The 14,794-nt window shown below is 46.5% G+C and overlaps 1 protein-coding gene across 1 annotated transcript in view; it reads right to left on the reverse strand.

The window, feature by feature from the left end:
• The window catches only part of LOC138447725 (LIM homeobox transcription factor 1-alpha-like), a 779,358-nt gene that overhangs the window by 163,857 nt on the left and 600,707 nt on the right, over nt 1-14,794 (reverse strand). The window contains exon 3 of the mRNA XM_069604025.1: nt 6,576-6,808. Coding sequence (XP_069460126.1) covers nt 6,576-6,808 — 233 coding nt within the window. The remainder of the gene's footprint in view (nt 1-6,575; nt 6,809-14,794) is intronic.

Consider the following 14,794-nt stretch of genomic DNA (forward strand, 5'->3'; position numbering starts at 1 on the left):
CTTTGGAGGATAGACCATCCATCTTGTTATTTAGACTCCCTATGCCTGCTTTTAGATCTAGAAGGAGTTCTTTTATTTCCATCGGATAGCTTTCGGCTACTGGTTGACTGGAACTGCACGGTGACGGGTCATCCCCTTGTTGTGGGTTTGGGGTTTTGGGTGCAGTGTTGCTGTCAAATGTCAGCTTCTTTTGAAGTTTGTCTACTTTGCCCATCTTGGCGGGTGAATGTATGCAGTCTCGGCGAAAAGGGTCAGCGGCGGCGAGGTGGCTTGTAGTTGCCGCCGAGACCGAGGGAGATCCGGCGTTAGGTCGGTGGAGGTGCGACCCCTAGTAAGGTATCAGGAGTTCTGGGGCGAGGTGGTCCTAGGGGTCCCAGGTGTCTTATGGGCTTCTTCGTGGACTGGAGGTAGTTCAGCCCCCCGAGCCGCCGCCACCCACGGCCAACCGTGCCTGCGGCCACGTTCGGGGGCGCAGCAATCTACTCTCGGGGCTCTCGACGAATCCGGGCACGTACCTCAGGTCTTCATCTGTCGGGCGGGCGTCCCAACGTTCCACCGCCCACGTCGCTGCCTCTCGGATCGGTGCGGCCCTGCACGATGGCTCACCACGGGGTCTGTCGGCGAGGCGGTCCCAGGAAGGATGGGGGGCAGCTGGCTGCCTGCCGGGCCCCCGGCGGTCCCACCAGCACCGGACTGGGCCCTGTGTCCGGAGCGCCGACACCCCGATCCGGAGAGGGGGGGGGCTCCGCAGGCACGCGTCGGGACTCACGTCGGCCCCGAACCTGGGGGGGGGCGGCACTCCCCGAGGGCCGCCGGTGTCTGTGGGCGATGGATCTCCGGAGCAAGGAACGATCGCTCAACGGCCTCTGCGAAGCTGCGCCCCGCCCCTCGGCGTCCGCCCGGCGCCCGGGGAGGCCCCGGCCTTCGCGCCGATGAAGTGGTGTGGGGACTTGGACTGGCCGATTCTTCCCCAAATTTCGGCAGGGAGTGTGCGGAGCAAACAGAAGCAGGGAGAAGTCCTCTAATTTCCAAAATGTAGCCGGGAACCGCAGGATTCAACAGGATTTATTCGGGCAGAGCGGGAGCTCAGGTAAGAGCGGCCATCTTGGTTGGCCCTCTAGCGCCCCCTCAGATTATCTATTGTTGATCAACATTATATATTCATAAGTGTGCTATCAATTATTAATTTATTCATAAAGGTGTGATATATATCTTGTTTACTTTCTCAATAAATCTTTTAAATTGCAAAACACACCTACTTCTTGGCTCAGTGAGGTCAGGGGGATTCAAAGAGAGGGGCGTTATATAAGGGTTTATCATCCAGAGTATAACTTGTCATAAAAATATATAAATAAGGGCTTCCCTTGGGCGTCCCAGATGAGGCACGGACTTAGTGGGAGTGCTTGATTGGAGTCACTTGACAGGGATTAACACCATTCCGCCTCCGGAATTCCCGGGACACCGGGGTTGTAATTCCCCGGTAATTCCGGGAGTCACGGAGGCGGAATGGTAATACAAGTCCGGCGGTAACCAGGCGGTTTTACCGCCTCGGTTACCGCCGGACTCGTAATGAGGCCTTCTGCATTCACCTGTTTAACAGTGCAAATTGTTATGCTATATAAAACATGTATACTTCATTAACTCAATGTTACAGACAACCGTACATGCATTGAATGCATCTTTGACATATCTGACAAACGTGCATGTAATTTGCAGGTGACTGCATGTTATTCAGTGTGCATGTGCTCTGCATGTAAAGTATAGTTCAGCCCTCAACTGTGGACAGCTGCCCTTGGCATTGATAGACTCATTTATAATAGCCAGTTCCCCCTTTAGTGCTGCAGCCCACAGAATATGGCAGAGTCCCCCGAAGAATTCAGTCCAGCTGTCACACAGCAATCCTCTCTACAGCCTGAACACTTTACATAGCATGGCTAGTATAATGTCTTTAAAATAGCCATCTCTGTTCATAATTATTAAACAGTTGCCTATATTCTAAATACTATTTACTTCAAAGGAATGCACTTTTTTCATGTTTGTTCAGACTGTGGCCTACTGAAGGGCCACTCACCCCACCACCACTTTGAGGCCAGAACAGTGGCAGTAGGTGGTATACAACTATCATATAACATAACATAACATGTACCTGCACACTGTGCCGTCCCTCCCTCCCTTTCCCGCACAGGGGCAACGGGCTGGTCTTGGAAGCAAAACCACGCAGAGCAACAGAGGTTTGAATCCTGGATCCGCGCTTAGAAACCAAACTCAGGTACGGTAGTAGGCACGTTATTAATAAATAAATATGCAAATGCCAATCAAAAATTGACAATAACGGAATTGCTAACAGAAGCTTGCGGCACTTCCAAGTATCTTGGAAAATGCACTCCTAATAGCCAGTTCCGCCAGAACTAGCCCGCCAGCCGGATTGTGTTTTAAAAATTAAATGCATTAATATATTTTGTGATGTACCAACATGTGTTGTGTTAAACAAAACTACGAACAATTGCCTGTCTTAACCTTTTGACTCTTCTCTGTCTTACCTTTTTTTTTCAAAGTGACTTTCTGATCTGTTCCCCACCAACAATTTTGGGGACTTCTCACACATGACACTATAATTCTCCTTGGCTTTGCACCCTGCAGCACGTCTTTGCATAGTGGCCCCTTCTTATTTCTCCTCTCAGGCCCCTGGCGTGCCATCAGGTTACATCCTTTGATGAACTTCAGTGTATATTGCCAATCCTAACTATGCCTGGTGAACACTGGTCAACTTACAGAGGGTCCCTACAATGTCTCTCTGGGGCGGTGAACCATGCAATTTGCAGGGCAAGCATGGACACATAGATTACTGATTAACGTGTCTTGATCATTGTGAATTTTCATTGAAAATAATAGGAACATGGCCACTCATTACACATTAATGTGAGTGTCACACAATGGATGTGCATGCCAACACAGCCTTGTAGTAACAGCAACACTGGCCCCTGTTCTCTGTCGGGATTTCTCTGGGGAGCTAGGATCAATATTCGCCTGGAGAGTATCAGGTACAATGTCTGTCCTAAAAATACTCTGAGGTGCAATCCAGTGCCTTTTGCAAAATAGTAGTTGCCCATTAGGTGAACATTTGGGATGGGCTGGTTATTGAAGCAAAGTGCTCTTGAGAGGTCAGGTTGTTTGCATCCTTAATTCCTCTATTGCCAGTCACACAAACCATTACAACCAATCTTAGCCAAGAGAAAGCTTCAGTTACTAATGCTTTCGTTATATCCCCTTCCTCTAATCAATCACCCTTGGTTGGCGCTCTCATTAAAAGTTCCATTCCTTGATCTCTTGTGTGAACAACTTTTATTGTTAAAATGTTCAATATGTCAGCAATGTAGTCTAGCATATAAAAAGAACCCGACTTGGTAATATGAATGGCCTCATAGGGATTTCTTTGCAACTGGGTAACTTATATTTATTTCTGAACTAAAATGTTTTGAAATTACAGTCCCTCTAATTTATTTATTAATGTCGGCATTTATAACACACGCCGAACCAGGGGACATCTGGGCGCTGGTTTACATGAGAGTAGTGATTACAAATGGTAACAAACATAGGTGGTACAATGGAGTTCATAAATCGTAGTTTCTAGTCTATGTCACAACTACTCACTGCTCAGAGCAGATCGTCAGGAGACCACTGGAGGTGGAGTAGGCATCATAGCTAAATCCTCCATCCAATTTAGAGAATGCACCACAGAAAGTCTAGCAGGCTACAAACTCCTTACTCTCAAGCTCACCACCGACCCCAAAACCAGTTTAACTTTCTAATAGTATATAGAGCACCCAGTTCCACCAATCATCCAGTATCTCAGTCCCGCTTGGAGTTCCGCAAGGCTCTTGCCTCTCTCCAACACTATATAATGCATACACCAAATTGCTCTTTGCAGCTTTAGTCGCAATGGGAGTAATTTATACAAACTTTGCCAATGATACACAAGTACTCATTCCCATATCACGGAAACCTTGAACAGGATACCATAGAGGTAAATAAAATGTACTCCATCATCCAGAATTGGATGGCAGTAAACAGCCTTTGCCTAAATGGAGAAAAAACGGAGATCCTTATTGTAGGTTCTCCAACCCACTTAGCAAAGCTCTCCCCACAATACAATGAAATAGAAATTGATGGTACCCCAATAACTATCTCTAAACAAGTAAAAACACTAGGAGTCCATTTGGACTCCAGCCTCACCATGAATAGACACATAAACGCCTTGCTTCCTCCTCAGCATACACAGCCAAACTTATTACTTCAAGCAGACCATTCCTTACACAACAAAACTGTATCACGCTCGCCAGAGCCCTTGTACTATCTAAGATAGAGCATTGCAACATTTTGCTACTAGGCACTTCAAAACACAACACAAACAAAATGCAACTAATCCAAAATAAAGCTCTAAGAGCAGCACTTGGCATATAGAAAAGAGAACATATATCACAACACAGAAGAGAAGCACATTGGCTCCCCATTGAAGCAAGAATTATTCACAAAACTTTGACCCTAACTCATAAATGCGTAGCAGGCACTGCTCCTAGTTACCTCAACCAAAGCCTAAGCCAGAAAAACACCACCAGAACACTTAGATCAAATGCCCATCTACACCTGTTCACCTCACGATTCAGGAACGCTAGATCAGGCAGATCCAGGTTCCCCATAGCGGCCCCCAGAATTTGGAATACACTCCCAGCCAACATCTCCAACGAACCCACACTAAACAAATTAAAAAAACTCCTCAAAACCTGGCTATTCGACAAATACTAACCACATGCCTTTGCCTAGTCAGGCTTCTAATAAGTACAGTCGCTATTTGACCCATCCCCCGACCCTTGAACCGGACTTGTGTAACGCCAACTATTATAAGCCTGCTATGCATACCTCTGTTGTTTAAAGTGTAATACATAAAGCAACTGTAAACCATACTGCTTATTGATGTAAATGTGACGTAAATGTGACGACCAAGACTAAGTATTCTGTAATCTATGCCGTGGTACCTCTGGTGTGGGCGTAAAATAAATGCAATAAATAAAATAAATCATAAAATATGTGGAGGAGGCGATGGTCACGTGTTTATAGAGTTGTGTGAATTTAGTTACTTTCGGAGATCTTGGGAGAAGAGCGATGTTTTGAGGCCCTTGGAGGAAGGACCAGAAGGATGCATCTGATCTTAAGCATAAGGGGCAGGGCGTTGCAGTGTTTGGCAGCGATCACAGGGATGCTGCTGCCTCCAGCCTTCTGACGCCTGTATCTGGGAATGGTGAGTAGACGTGAGTAGACAGCCTAATGCGTTTGTCAACTTTCAGGGCTATCCCAATAAGTAGCTATCTAGATGTGTTTTTGGGATCTGAACGTGTGTCAATGTGTTCTAGCAGCTTAGCCATTTTCTTTGGAACAAGATGGTGTAAATCCTGGCTTCCCACATGGTTTAATTGGGGGACGGGGGACGGTGGTAAAATTAATTTATCTCCCTTTGCCTCATTTCACGTCTCTCCCAGAATTAGGAGCACCTAGAAGGAGCTTTACCCACGCACCTTAAGGAAATAAAGATTTAATTTACAATATAATAATAAACTAAACTAAACTAAACTAATATACGATAAAGGCCCAAACCAAATTTTGAAATAAGGTTCTAATTTACAATATATGGTAAAGTGAGTTCCAAGCCAAGACTAGAAATAAAGATTTAATTTAAAATATATGGTAAAGAAATGTCCAGTCCCAGATTGCAAATAAAGATTTATTTTTCATCATAGGGTAAAGTAAGTCAAAGCCAAGATTGAAAATAAAGATTTAATTGACAATATATGGTAAAGTAAGGCCCAACCCAAGATTGGAAATACAGATTTATTTAAAATTATATGATAAAGTAAGTTCCAAACCAAGATTGACAATAAGGCTTAATATTCAATGTATGGTCAAATAAGGTCCCAGCCAAGACTGGTGATACGGATTTAATGTATTTACAATATATGGTCAAATAAGGTCCAAGACAAGACTGGTGATAAGGATTTAATGTATTTACAATATATGGTCAAATAAGGTCCAAGACAAGACTGGTAATAAGGATTTAATGTATTTACAATATATGGTCAAATAAGGTCCAAGACAAGACTGGTAATAAGGATTTAATGTATTTACAATATATGGTCAAATAAGGTCCAGGCCAAGACTGGTAGTAAGGATGTAATGGATTTACAATATATGGTCAAATAAGGTCCAAGACAAGACTGGTGATAAGGATTTAATGTATTTACAATATATGGTCAAATAAGGTCCCAGTCAAGACTGGTAGTAAGGATTTAATGTATTTACAATATATGGTCAAATAAGGTCCAAGACAAGAGTGGTGATAAGGATTTAATGTATTTACAATATATGGTCAAATAAGGTCCAGGCCAAGACTGGTAGTAAGGATTTAACATATTTACAATATATGGTCAAATGAGGTCCCAGCCAAGACTGGTAATAAGCATTTAATGTATTTACAATATATGGTAAAGTAAAGTAGGGTCCAGGCCAAGATGGGAACTTCTTACCTGATTCCGTAGGAGCCGGGCTGATGGCGCTGAGCATCTCCTTCTCCTTCTCGTAGTCGCTGCGGCAGAGGAGCTGCCCCTCTTTCAGCACAAACTCGTCCCCTCGCTGCAGCCGGCGCTCACACTCGCAGCAGTAGAAGCAGTTCACGTGGTAGACATTATCCAGCACCCGCATGATGAATTCGGAGGGGGAGATCACTTTCAGGCAGCTGCTGCATTTGGTCGCAAAAAGTCTAGGGGATAGCAATAGGGGACAACTAAATCAACCAAATAAGTGACAGGTGTTGGAATTTCACAAAATGACAATGCTGCCTTTGTTAATCATATTGCAAACCGTGTCCCCAAACAGTGCACACCTCAGATTTAATGGCCCCTTTTAATTTCAATAAAATGGATGATTATCACTTATTTAATGATTCTCTTTGTATCCACATCATCATTCTGGAAAGCCGAATCAGTCCCCATAGAAAGATATGATCATATCTTTCTGGTGTCAGGTTAATGGTAATGTGGAATGGGAGTTTCTTTACTTGTTTTGTAAACATTGGGTAAGCATCTGACAGACTGTGACATAACGGTACTACTGGGCATTAACATGGCAAGGGCTGGGACATGGTGTGATTACCTGGGCATATGTTATGTTATGTTATTTTGCACTTATATAGCGCCTTATATACCATTGGTATGGTCTGAAGGCGCTGGTAGGTTGAAAGTCCTTGGGAACCGAAGTTCAGGTCAGTAGAGAGAGTAGGGAGAGTCAACGGCGCGTGTGCGCACAGGGTATGTGTGCAGCTGGTGCGGTATACGTGAAATAGCTGCTTCGTAGCGGTAGGTGTGGTGGTTGAGATCAGGGGTATGTGTTTGTTCTGGCAGGATTTATCCAGACCGACTGTGGCTGCGTTAGGCCTGAGGAGAACGCCTGGCTGGGGGGTGTGTAACCAGCAATGTTTACTTAGAGTGATGGGGAGTGAGCGGGAGGTGTTGGTATGAACAGTTATACCGAATGGTGTCATAGTATCTCTGTGTTCTAGTTGAGTGGTGGTGTAAAGAAGAGAGTAAGCGTGGGGTGTGATATGATGGGTTACATGCTCTTTCAAATGTTCCCTACATTCCAGACCATACTATGTACTTCGCGCAGTTCTATGCGCTCCAGTCCGTTCTACGGACTTTTGTTCATTCCATGCGTCCCCGACAGCGCTACACACTCAGGTCTGCTCGACGCACTCATGCATTCCAGTCCACCCCACGCGCTCCTGACTGCCCCACGCATGCACTCCTGACTGCCCCACGCATGCACCCTGTCTGCGCCTGTATTTCGCATTCACCCACTGTGCGCAGTCACCCGCTCCCTGCATTCCCCCGCTCCCCGCACTCACCAGCTCCTTGCACTCACCAGCTCCCCGCACTCATCGGCTCCCCGCACTCACCCGCTCCCTGGACTCACCCGCTCCCCGGACTCCTCTGCTCTATGCACTCATCCGCTCTATGTACTCATCTGCTCTATGCGCTTGTGTTTTCTACGCATTCAACTTGTCCGCTCCCGCACTCATTCACTCGCTTCACTCATCCGCTCCCTGCGCTCAACAGTTCCTCGTACTCATCCGCTCGCGGTACTCATCCGCTCCCCGTACTCATCCGCTCCCCGTACTCATCCGCTCAATGCACTTGTGCTTTCCACGCATGCAACTCATCCGCTCCCCGCACTCATCCGCTCCCCGCACTCATCCGCTCCGCACACTCATCCGCTCTATGCACTCATGCTTTCCCCGCATTCAACATTAATATGCACTCATCAGCCCCTTAGAGTCATTCGCTAATATGCAGTAATCCTGTTCTATAAATTCATCTGCTCTCTACACTCATCCGCTCTATAACCTCATCCGCCCTATAACCTCATCCGCTCTACAACCTCATCCGCTCTATAACCTCATCCGCTCTATAACCTCATCCGCTCTATAACCTCATCCGCTCTATATGCTCATCCGCTCTACACGCGCCTCCGCTCTACACGCTCCTCTGCTCTACACGCTCCTCCACTCTACACGCTCCTCCACTCTACACGCTCCACCACTCTACACGCTCTTCTACTCTACACGTGCATACGTTCTGTATAATCATCCGTTCTACATTCGCTTCTCTGTATTTATGCCCTCATCCACCATGCGCGCTCGTCCGATCTACATACCCAAACACTCTACACGCTCATCCGCTTAACATGTTCATCCATTCTATACCTTCATCCGATCTACATACTCATTCAATTTACACACTCATTCGATCTATGTAGTCATCTGTTCCTCCACTCATGCATTCTTCCACTCAGTGCATTCAACTGTTTACACTCAACCACTCCACACACTCAACCGCTTAACATGTTTATCCATTCTATACACTTATCCGATGTACGTACTCATTCGATTTACACACGCATTCAATCTATATAGTCATCTGTTCTTCCACTCATGCATTCTTTCATTCAGTGCATTCATCTGTTCAACACGCTTCATCCATTCTAACTATTTCATCGACGCCATTCACTTCGTTCCCTCCTCATGTATTATGTGCCTTTCAGCAGTTTACACCTCCTTACTGTTTCCCTATGATTTATTCTTATTATCCACTTCACTGTTTTGATCTACTTTACTCGTTTAATTCTGTTTGTCTTTCTAGTTTATATTCAGGGTTATTAGCTGTCTATTTCTCGCCTCAGGTAGTTTGTTGGGTAGGTGTCGTTGAGATGCTGTTTGTCTGTTTCAGTTATTTTGGTTACTGGTTGGTTTTAGGGGAAGAGCCAGGTTTTCAGCAGTTTGCGGAAAGATGTTAAATCCTCAGTTTGCCGGATGTGGGGTGGGAGTGAGTTCCACAGGGTGGAGGCCAAGGCTGAGAATGATGATCCGCCTAATCTGACTGAGTTTGTCTTAGGTATGATTAGGAGGCCGGCTGAGCTTGATTTTAGGGTGCGAGGGGGTGATTTTTGTTTTGAAGATATTGAGGTCCGGTTTTATGCAGTGCTCGATGGGAGATGCATAAGGTTTTGAAAGTCACCCTTCGGGCTACTGGAAGCCAGTGCAGCGTCTTAAGGGCCTGGGAGATGTGGTCTCTTGGGCCGAGCGCAAGTAACAATTTGGCTGCCGTTTTTTGTGCCCTTTGGAGTTTATTCAGTTGGTACCCGTGGATTCCGAGGTATAGGGGGTTTGCATAGTCCAATCTTGACATAACGTGCGATCGGACCGCAGATAGTCTGTTAGGAAAGGAGAGATATGGAAAGATGAGCCTAAGGGTTTTAAGGTGGTAGTGCCAGGATTTTGAGACGTTGTTGACTTGGCGCGAGAGTGTTAGGTCAGAGTCAAGGATGCATCCAAGATTTTCCACTGATTTGCAGGGGGTCGGTGAGCTGCACATGGCGGGTGGCCAGGGTAGTGGTTGTGGAAGAAGCTCGGAGTTGCCACATACCATGATTTCCGTTTTGGAGGGTTTTAACAAGAGGTGGCTTTGGGTCATCCAGAGTTCTATGTCGAGGAGGCAGGAGGCCAGGTCAGGTCGGGAGTTGGGATTTGAGTTCATTAGTTTTAGAATTAGTTGAGTGTCATCGGCGTAGTTGTAACACAGGATGTTGTGTGAACGAGCTATTGGATGGAGGGTGATCAAGTAGAGATTGAACAGGAGGGCAGATAGGCATGCTCCTTGTGGGACTCCCGTGTCGACTGGTCGGGCTTGGGAGGTATAGGTGGAGAGTATCGTTATTTGGTACCTATCTTTGAGGAATGAAGCTATCCATTTAAGAGCGGTTCCACAAATTCCTAGGGAGTGGAGGCGGTCTAGGAGGATTGAGTGATTGATTGTGTCAAAGGCGGCGGATAGTTCAAGAAGGATTAGTGCTGCGCATCCCGCGGAGTCTGCCGTCATTTTAAGGTCATCCCAGATTGAGGTTAGGGTGGTTTCAGTTCCGTGACGGGCTATGAAACCTGATTGTGCAGGGTCTAGGAGATTGTTGGCTTCGACAAAGGCATTTAGTTGGGAGTAGGCGGTTTGGTCAATGAGTTTTGCAAGGAATCTGGTGTTTGAGATGGGGAGGTAGTTTTTGGGCTGGAGAGGGTCGAGGGAAGGTTTTTTAATTAGTGGTTTGACATGAACCGTTTTGAATGCGTCGGGAAATATACCAGAGGAAAGGGAGGCATGTATGATGGATATTGCGTGTTCTCCTGCGCAGGTGGAAGTGAAAATTTCTTTGAGGGTTGTGGCCGGGCAGGGGTCCAGCGGGGAGCCAGATGGTTTGCAGGCAGATAGAAGTTTGAGAAATTGTTCTGGTGATATTGGACTAAAGGATTCGAACGTTGGTTGCGTAGTGGTCGCAGCTGGTGGGCTGGCCGCTAAGGGGGGAGTATTGCCTGGTGGATGTAAGAGAGCCAGTTTGGTGACTAGAGTATTTGTTCTTCCGAGAGCCGTGGTGTAAAAGTGGAGGGAGAGTGAGTTTCACAGTGATTGTGAGGGGGTCGGGACGGTCGTGGTGCAAGCCGGTTTGGTGAATTCAGAGATGATTTTGTGGAGTTCCTTGCTTGGGTTTTTGCATTTTAGGATTCGGGAGTTGTAGTGGGCTTTTTTTGCTTTCCGGATTTCGGCCTTGTACTGATAGAGGTGTCGGGCCAAGATGGCCCTGTTCTCCTTGGTTTTGTCTTTCTGCCATTTGTGTTCTAGGTATTTATATAGTTGTTTAGTGGTCTTCAACTCAGAAGTGAACCATCTGGGGAAAAGGCCACGGCGGGATGATGGTTTACAAGGGGGTGTGAGCCGCATCAGAGATGCATTGAGCCATGAGTCAAAGGCATCGGGGGTTAGTTGTTTAGTCAGTTGGCAGGTAGGTGGTGGAGATTGGAGGAGTGCGTCGGCTAGGTCAGGGAAGATTATTCGTTTTTTCCAGCATTTGTGTAAATTTGGTGGTTCAGATTCGAGTACGGGAGTGGGGTCGGGTGAGTGAATGGCGAAAGAGAGAATGAAGTGATCGGAGCGGATGATGGGGGTGAGGACTTTTAATTAATCCGGGTGTTGGAGCTAAAGATAGCATCAAGAGTATGTCCTTTATAGTGAGTCGGGCCATTTATGTGGGGTTGGAGGTTAATTGCGTCTAAACCGTCAACCAGAGAGTGTGTCATAGGGTTGGTGGGGATGTCGAGCCATATGTTGAAGTCTCCAAGAAGGGTGAGGTTGGGATGGTTTAGTTGAAGGGTGGCAATTGAGTCGCAAGGGTTGTTTGCGAATTGTCTATCGTAGCCTGGGGGCCTGTAGATTATTAGGAAGCTATGCGAGAGTGACGGGGAGAGGGATAGTTTAACGAGGAGTGATTCGCAGGAATGAATGGAAGGTTGGTTGTCGATGATTGAGGCGTGGAAGAGAGACGAATGTGACTCCCCCTCCTCTAGAGGGACGGTTCAGTGGGATGAGGGAGTAGTCAGGGGGGAAGGCTTCACTGGCGATTGGAGCGAGTTCGTCAGAGAACCAAGTTTCGGTGATGAAAACCAGGTCTGGGTTGTCAGAGGTGAGGAGGTCAAAGATGGAGAATCTTTTTTTTGCTAAGGATCGGAAATTAAATAGGATGCAGTTCACATCGGCAGGCGAGGTTGGTCTCGGGGTTGGGGTGGAAGGGGGTAGTGGTGGAGAGAGAGGAAGCTGGAGAGGGAGGGGGTGGGTGACGATCGGTGGGAAGAGTGGGCGAGCAGAAGAATTGGCGGGCTTTGGGCGGGATTGGGTGGCTGCGTGTGTTCGGATGATCGGGTTTGGCTCGGGGGATTTGAACGTGGGGTGTGGGCGGTTAGGAGTTTCCATTACAGTTGATGAGAAGTCGAGGAAGAGGGGTTTCAGGAAAGGTGAAGCTATGGGGGACGGAGGTGATTGGGGGAAAGTGGAGGTGGGTCACGACAGGGGAGGCGAGGAGTGCTGAGAGATTGAGGGGGACCAGGTGCGATTCCTCTTTAGTTTCCTTGTTGCGATTGGAGTGTGAGAGAGGGAAGGGGGGTCAGAGGGGAGAAGGATGCAGCTTCGGTTCTTGCTAGGGCTAGGCGTGCAGTTTTTAGCGACGGGAAAGGGTGTGTTCGGGGGGTAAGGTGGTGGGGGTTTGTGGGCAAGGCGGGGGTGGATGCTTGCAGGGCAAGATGTGCCCGCTATGATAGTGAGGGGAGCGGGCATGGTTAACGTGGGCTGGCCGGTGGTGGGGTTCGGGGGAGGAGTGGTCTTAGGGTGGTTGGCTCGTCATCGTGCCCCTCTGGCTTGATGTTTGGAGAGGGGAATGGTAGGGAGTGCAAAGGAGGGTGGGGAGATTTGGGAAGGGGGGTACGGGGCGGAAGGCACACCAGGAAGTGAGGGCGGTCCATGGTGGTCGTTTCTGACAGACTCTGTTGGAGTGGGTGCACTCATGCTTAGTACGAGCTGGTAGGTGTGGTCTCAATTGAAACTTAAGTTTATTGGACTTTATATGTTTGGCTATATCACTGGCTGTGAGTAGTCTTGATTTCAGGGTTGTACTAGTTTATAGATATTAGGCAGTTTTGAGGTGTAGCTAGACCCTAGGCTATGCTAGTTAGGCAGTCTATTTAGTTGTAGCTACAGCACAGTTGCGCTGTTGGTAGACGTTTTTTAAGCAATATGATAGCATGGCTTAAAAAAGTCTAATATCTAGACACAATTCAAAGCTGTTGGCTTTGTCAATGCTTGATTTGAACAAGACTTCACTGTAAGGAACATGAATCAAGTGGCTGAACGCACACGTGGTTAACACATTTGTATTACCCCAGCAGTGGCACATTTACAGCTGTAATTAAGCCATCAACTCTCTGCAGGCTGCTTAGAAATAGGTGGTCAGTCATAATCCCACACTTAGAAATCTCGAAAAAAAAATCTCGAAAAAAAAGGCCGAAAAAAAAAATCTCGAATTCCCTCTTTTTTAATTATATATTTATTTTGGGGTCCGGGAATAAAAAAAAAATGGGTAAAAAAAAGGGGGTTTGGGGGGGGAACCCCCCCATTTCGAAAAAAAACGTCTTAAAAAAAAATTCGAGATTTTTTTTTTCGGCCTTTTATTTTCGACCTTTTTTTTCGAGATTTCTAAATTTGGTTTTATCACTATAAACCTTAGAAATAACACTGTCAGGATAAAGTGTGATGTTACAGCTTGATAGAACTAGCTCAGAGAGATCACGAGAGGATGTGTTTTGAGTGGGGAGGAGCAGGTAGTAGGTAGGGATGACCATAGGGATGAAAATGGCCATACGCAGTCAGTGGGTGGGTAACTAACCATACAACACTTTCAAGCCGTTCGTCCCTTCTCACATATCATCTTCCTCCTACCTATACTCCAAAGCCATAGTTTCAGCTCATAGCTAACCTTCCATCTAAAAGCCAAAACTAAAAATGGGCAGCACCAGGACAACACACAGCTATTGGAGCGTAGCAAAGAGAATTTGGGGACTGATGATATCAAAGGGCACTGATGTTAATGTTAAATGTTAAAGGTATTTAAATTCTGCACCGTCACCAACGGAGTTGGTCCCCAGGTGCTCTAAGTTGAGAAGAATCAAGCTAGGGGTGTCCTATCCATCTTGCCCCATCCACTGTCCGGGTGAAATCTAGAAGGGATCCAGAATTTGGTTATGGGTATAGCTGCAAGGTATTTTGTAATAGAGTGAGGGCCCCTTTTTCGAAAGGTTTCGGCCAGAATTGAGCGATTAGAGATTGGAAGGAATTTGGATGGATTAGACAGGCTCAAGGTGGGCTTCTTCAAGGCCTTTAGCAGGTGAGGGGCTGTTGCACTCAGTACAGAGAAGTTGAGTATTCTCTAAACAGTAGAACAGTAGTAAGAAATGGGGGTAATCATTCGGAGACGAGAGCCACAGATTTTTGCTAAAGGCTTCGAGATCACAAACTATTTTAAAAGAAATTGGAGAAAAGGCATGCAGTCTTTCAGAACAGGTTAGGCGGTCTGAAGGATGATATCTTAGGTAGCACACAGCGTAGGCCGGTGGGTGTCCTATATTTGTGGAACATTTTAAAGAGCTCTTTATATGGGGTTGGGGTTCAGATATACATGAAGCAAAACATAGTTTTCCAGAGCTTGTATGAAAGCCAGCTTGGAGTCAGTTCAGTGTACTGATGCCAAGTTCGGTGGCGATCTAAAGTGTACTTCTTAGTAATCGTAAGGAAGCAGTGAATCAGTTTTTGCTGTTATCAGA

This window comes from Ambystoma mexicanum, chromosome 3q (genome assembly GCF_040938575.1).
Source record: "Ambystoma mexicanum isolate Mex_15411 chromosome 3q, UKY_AmexF1_1, whole genome shotgun sequence".
Lineage (NCBI taxonomy): Eukaryota > Metazoa > Chordata > Amphibia > Caudata > Ambystomatidae > Ambystoma > Ambystoma mexicanum.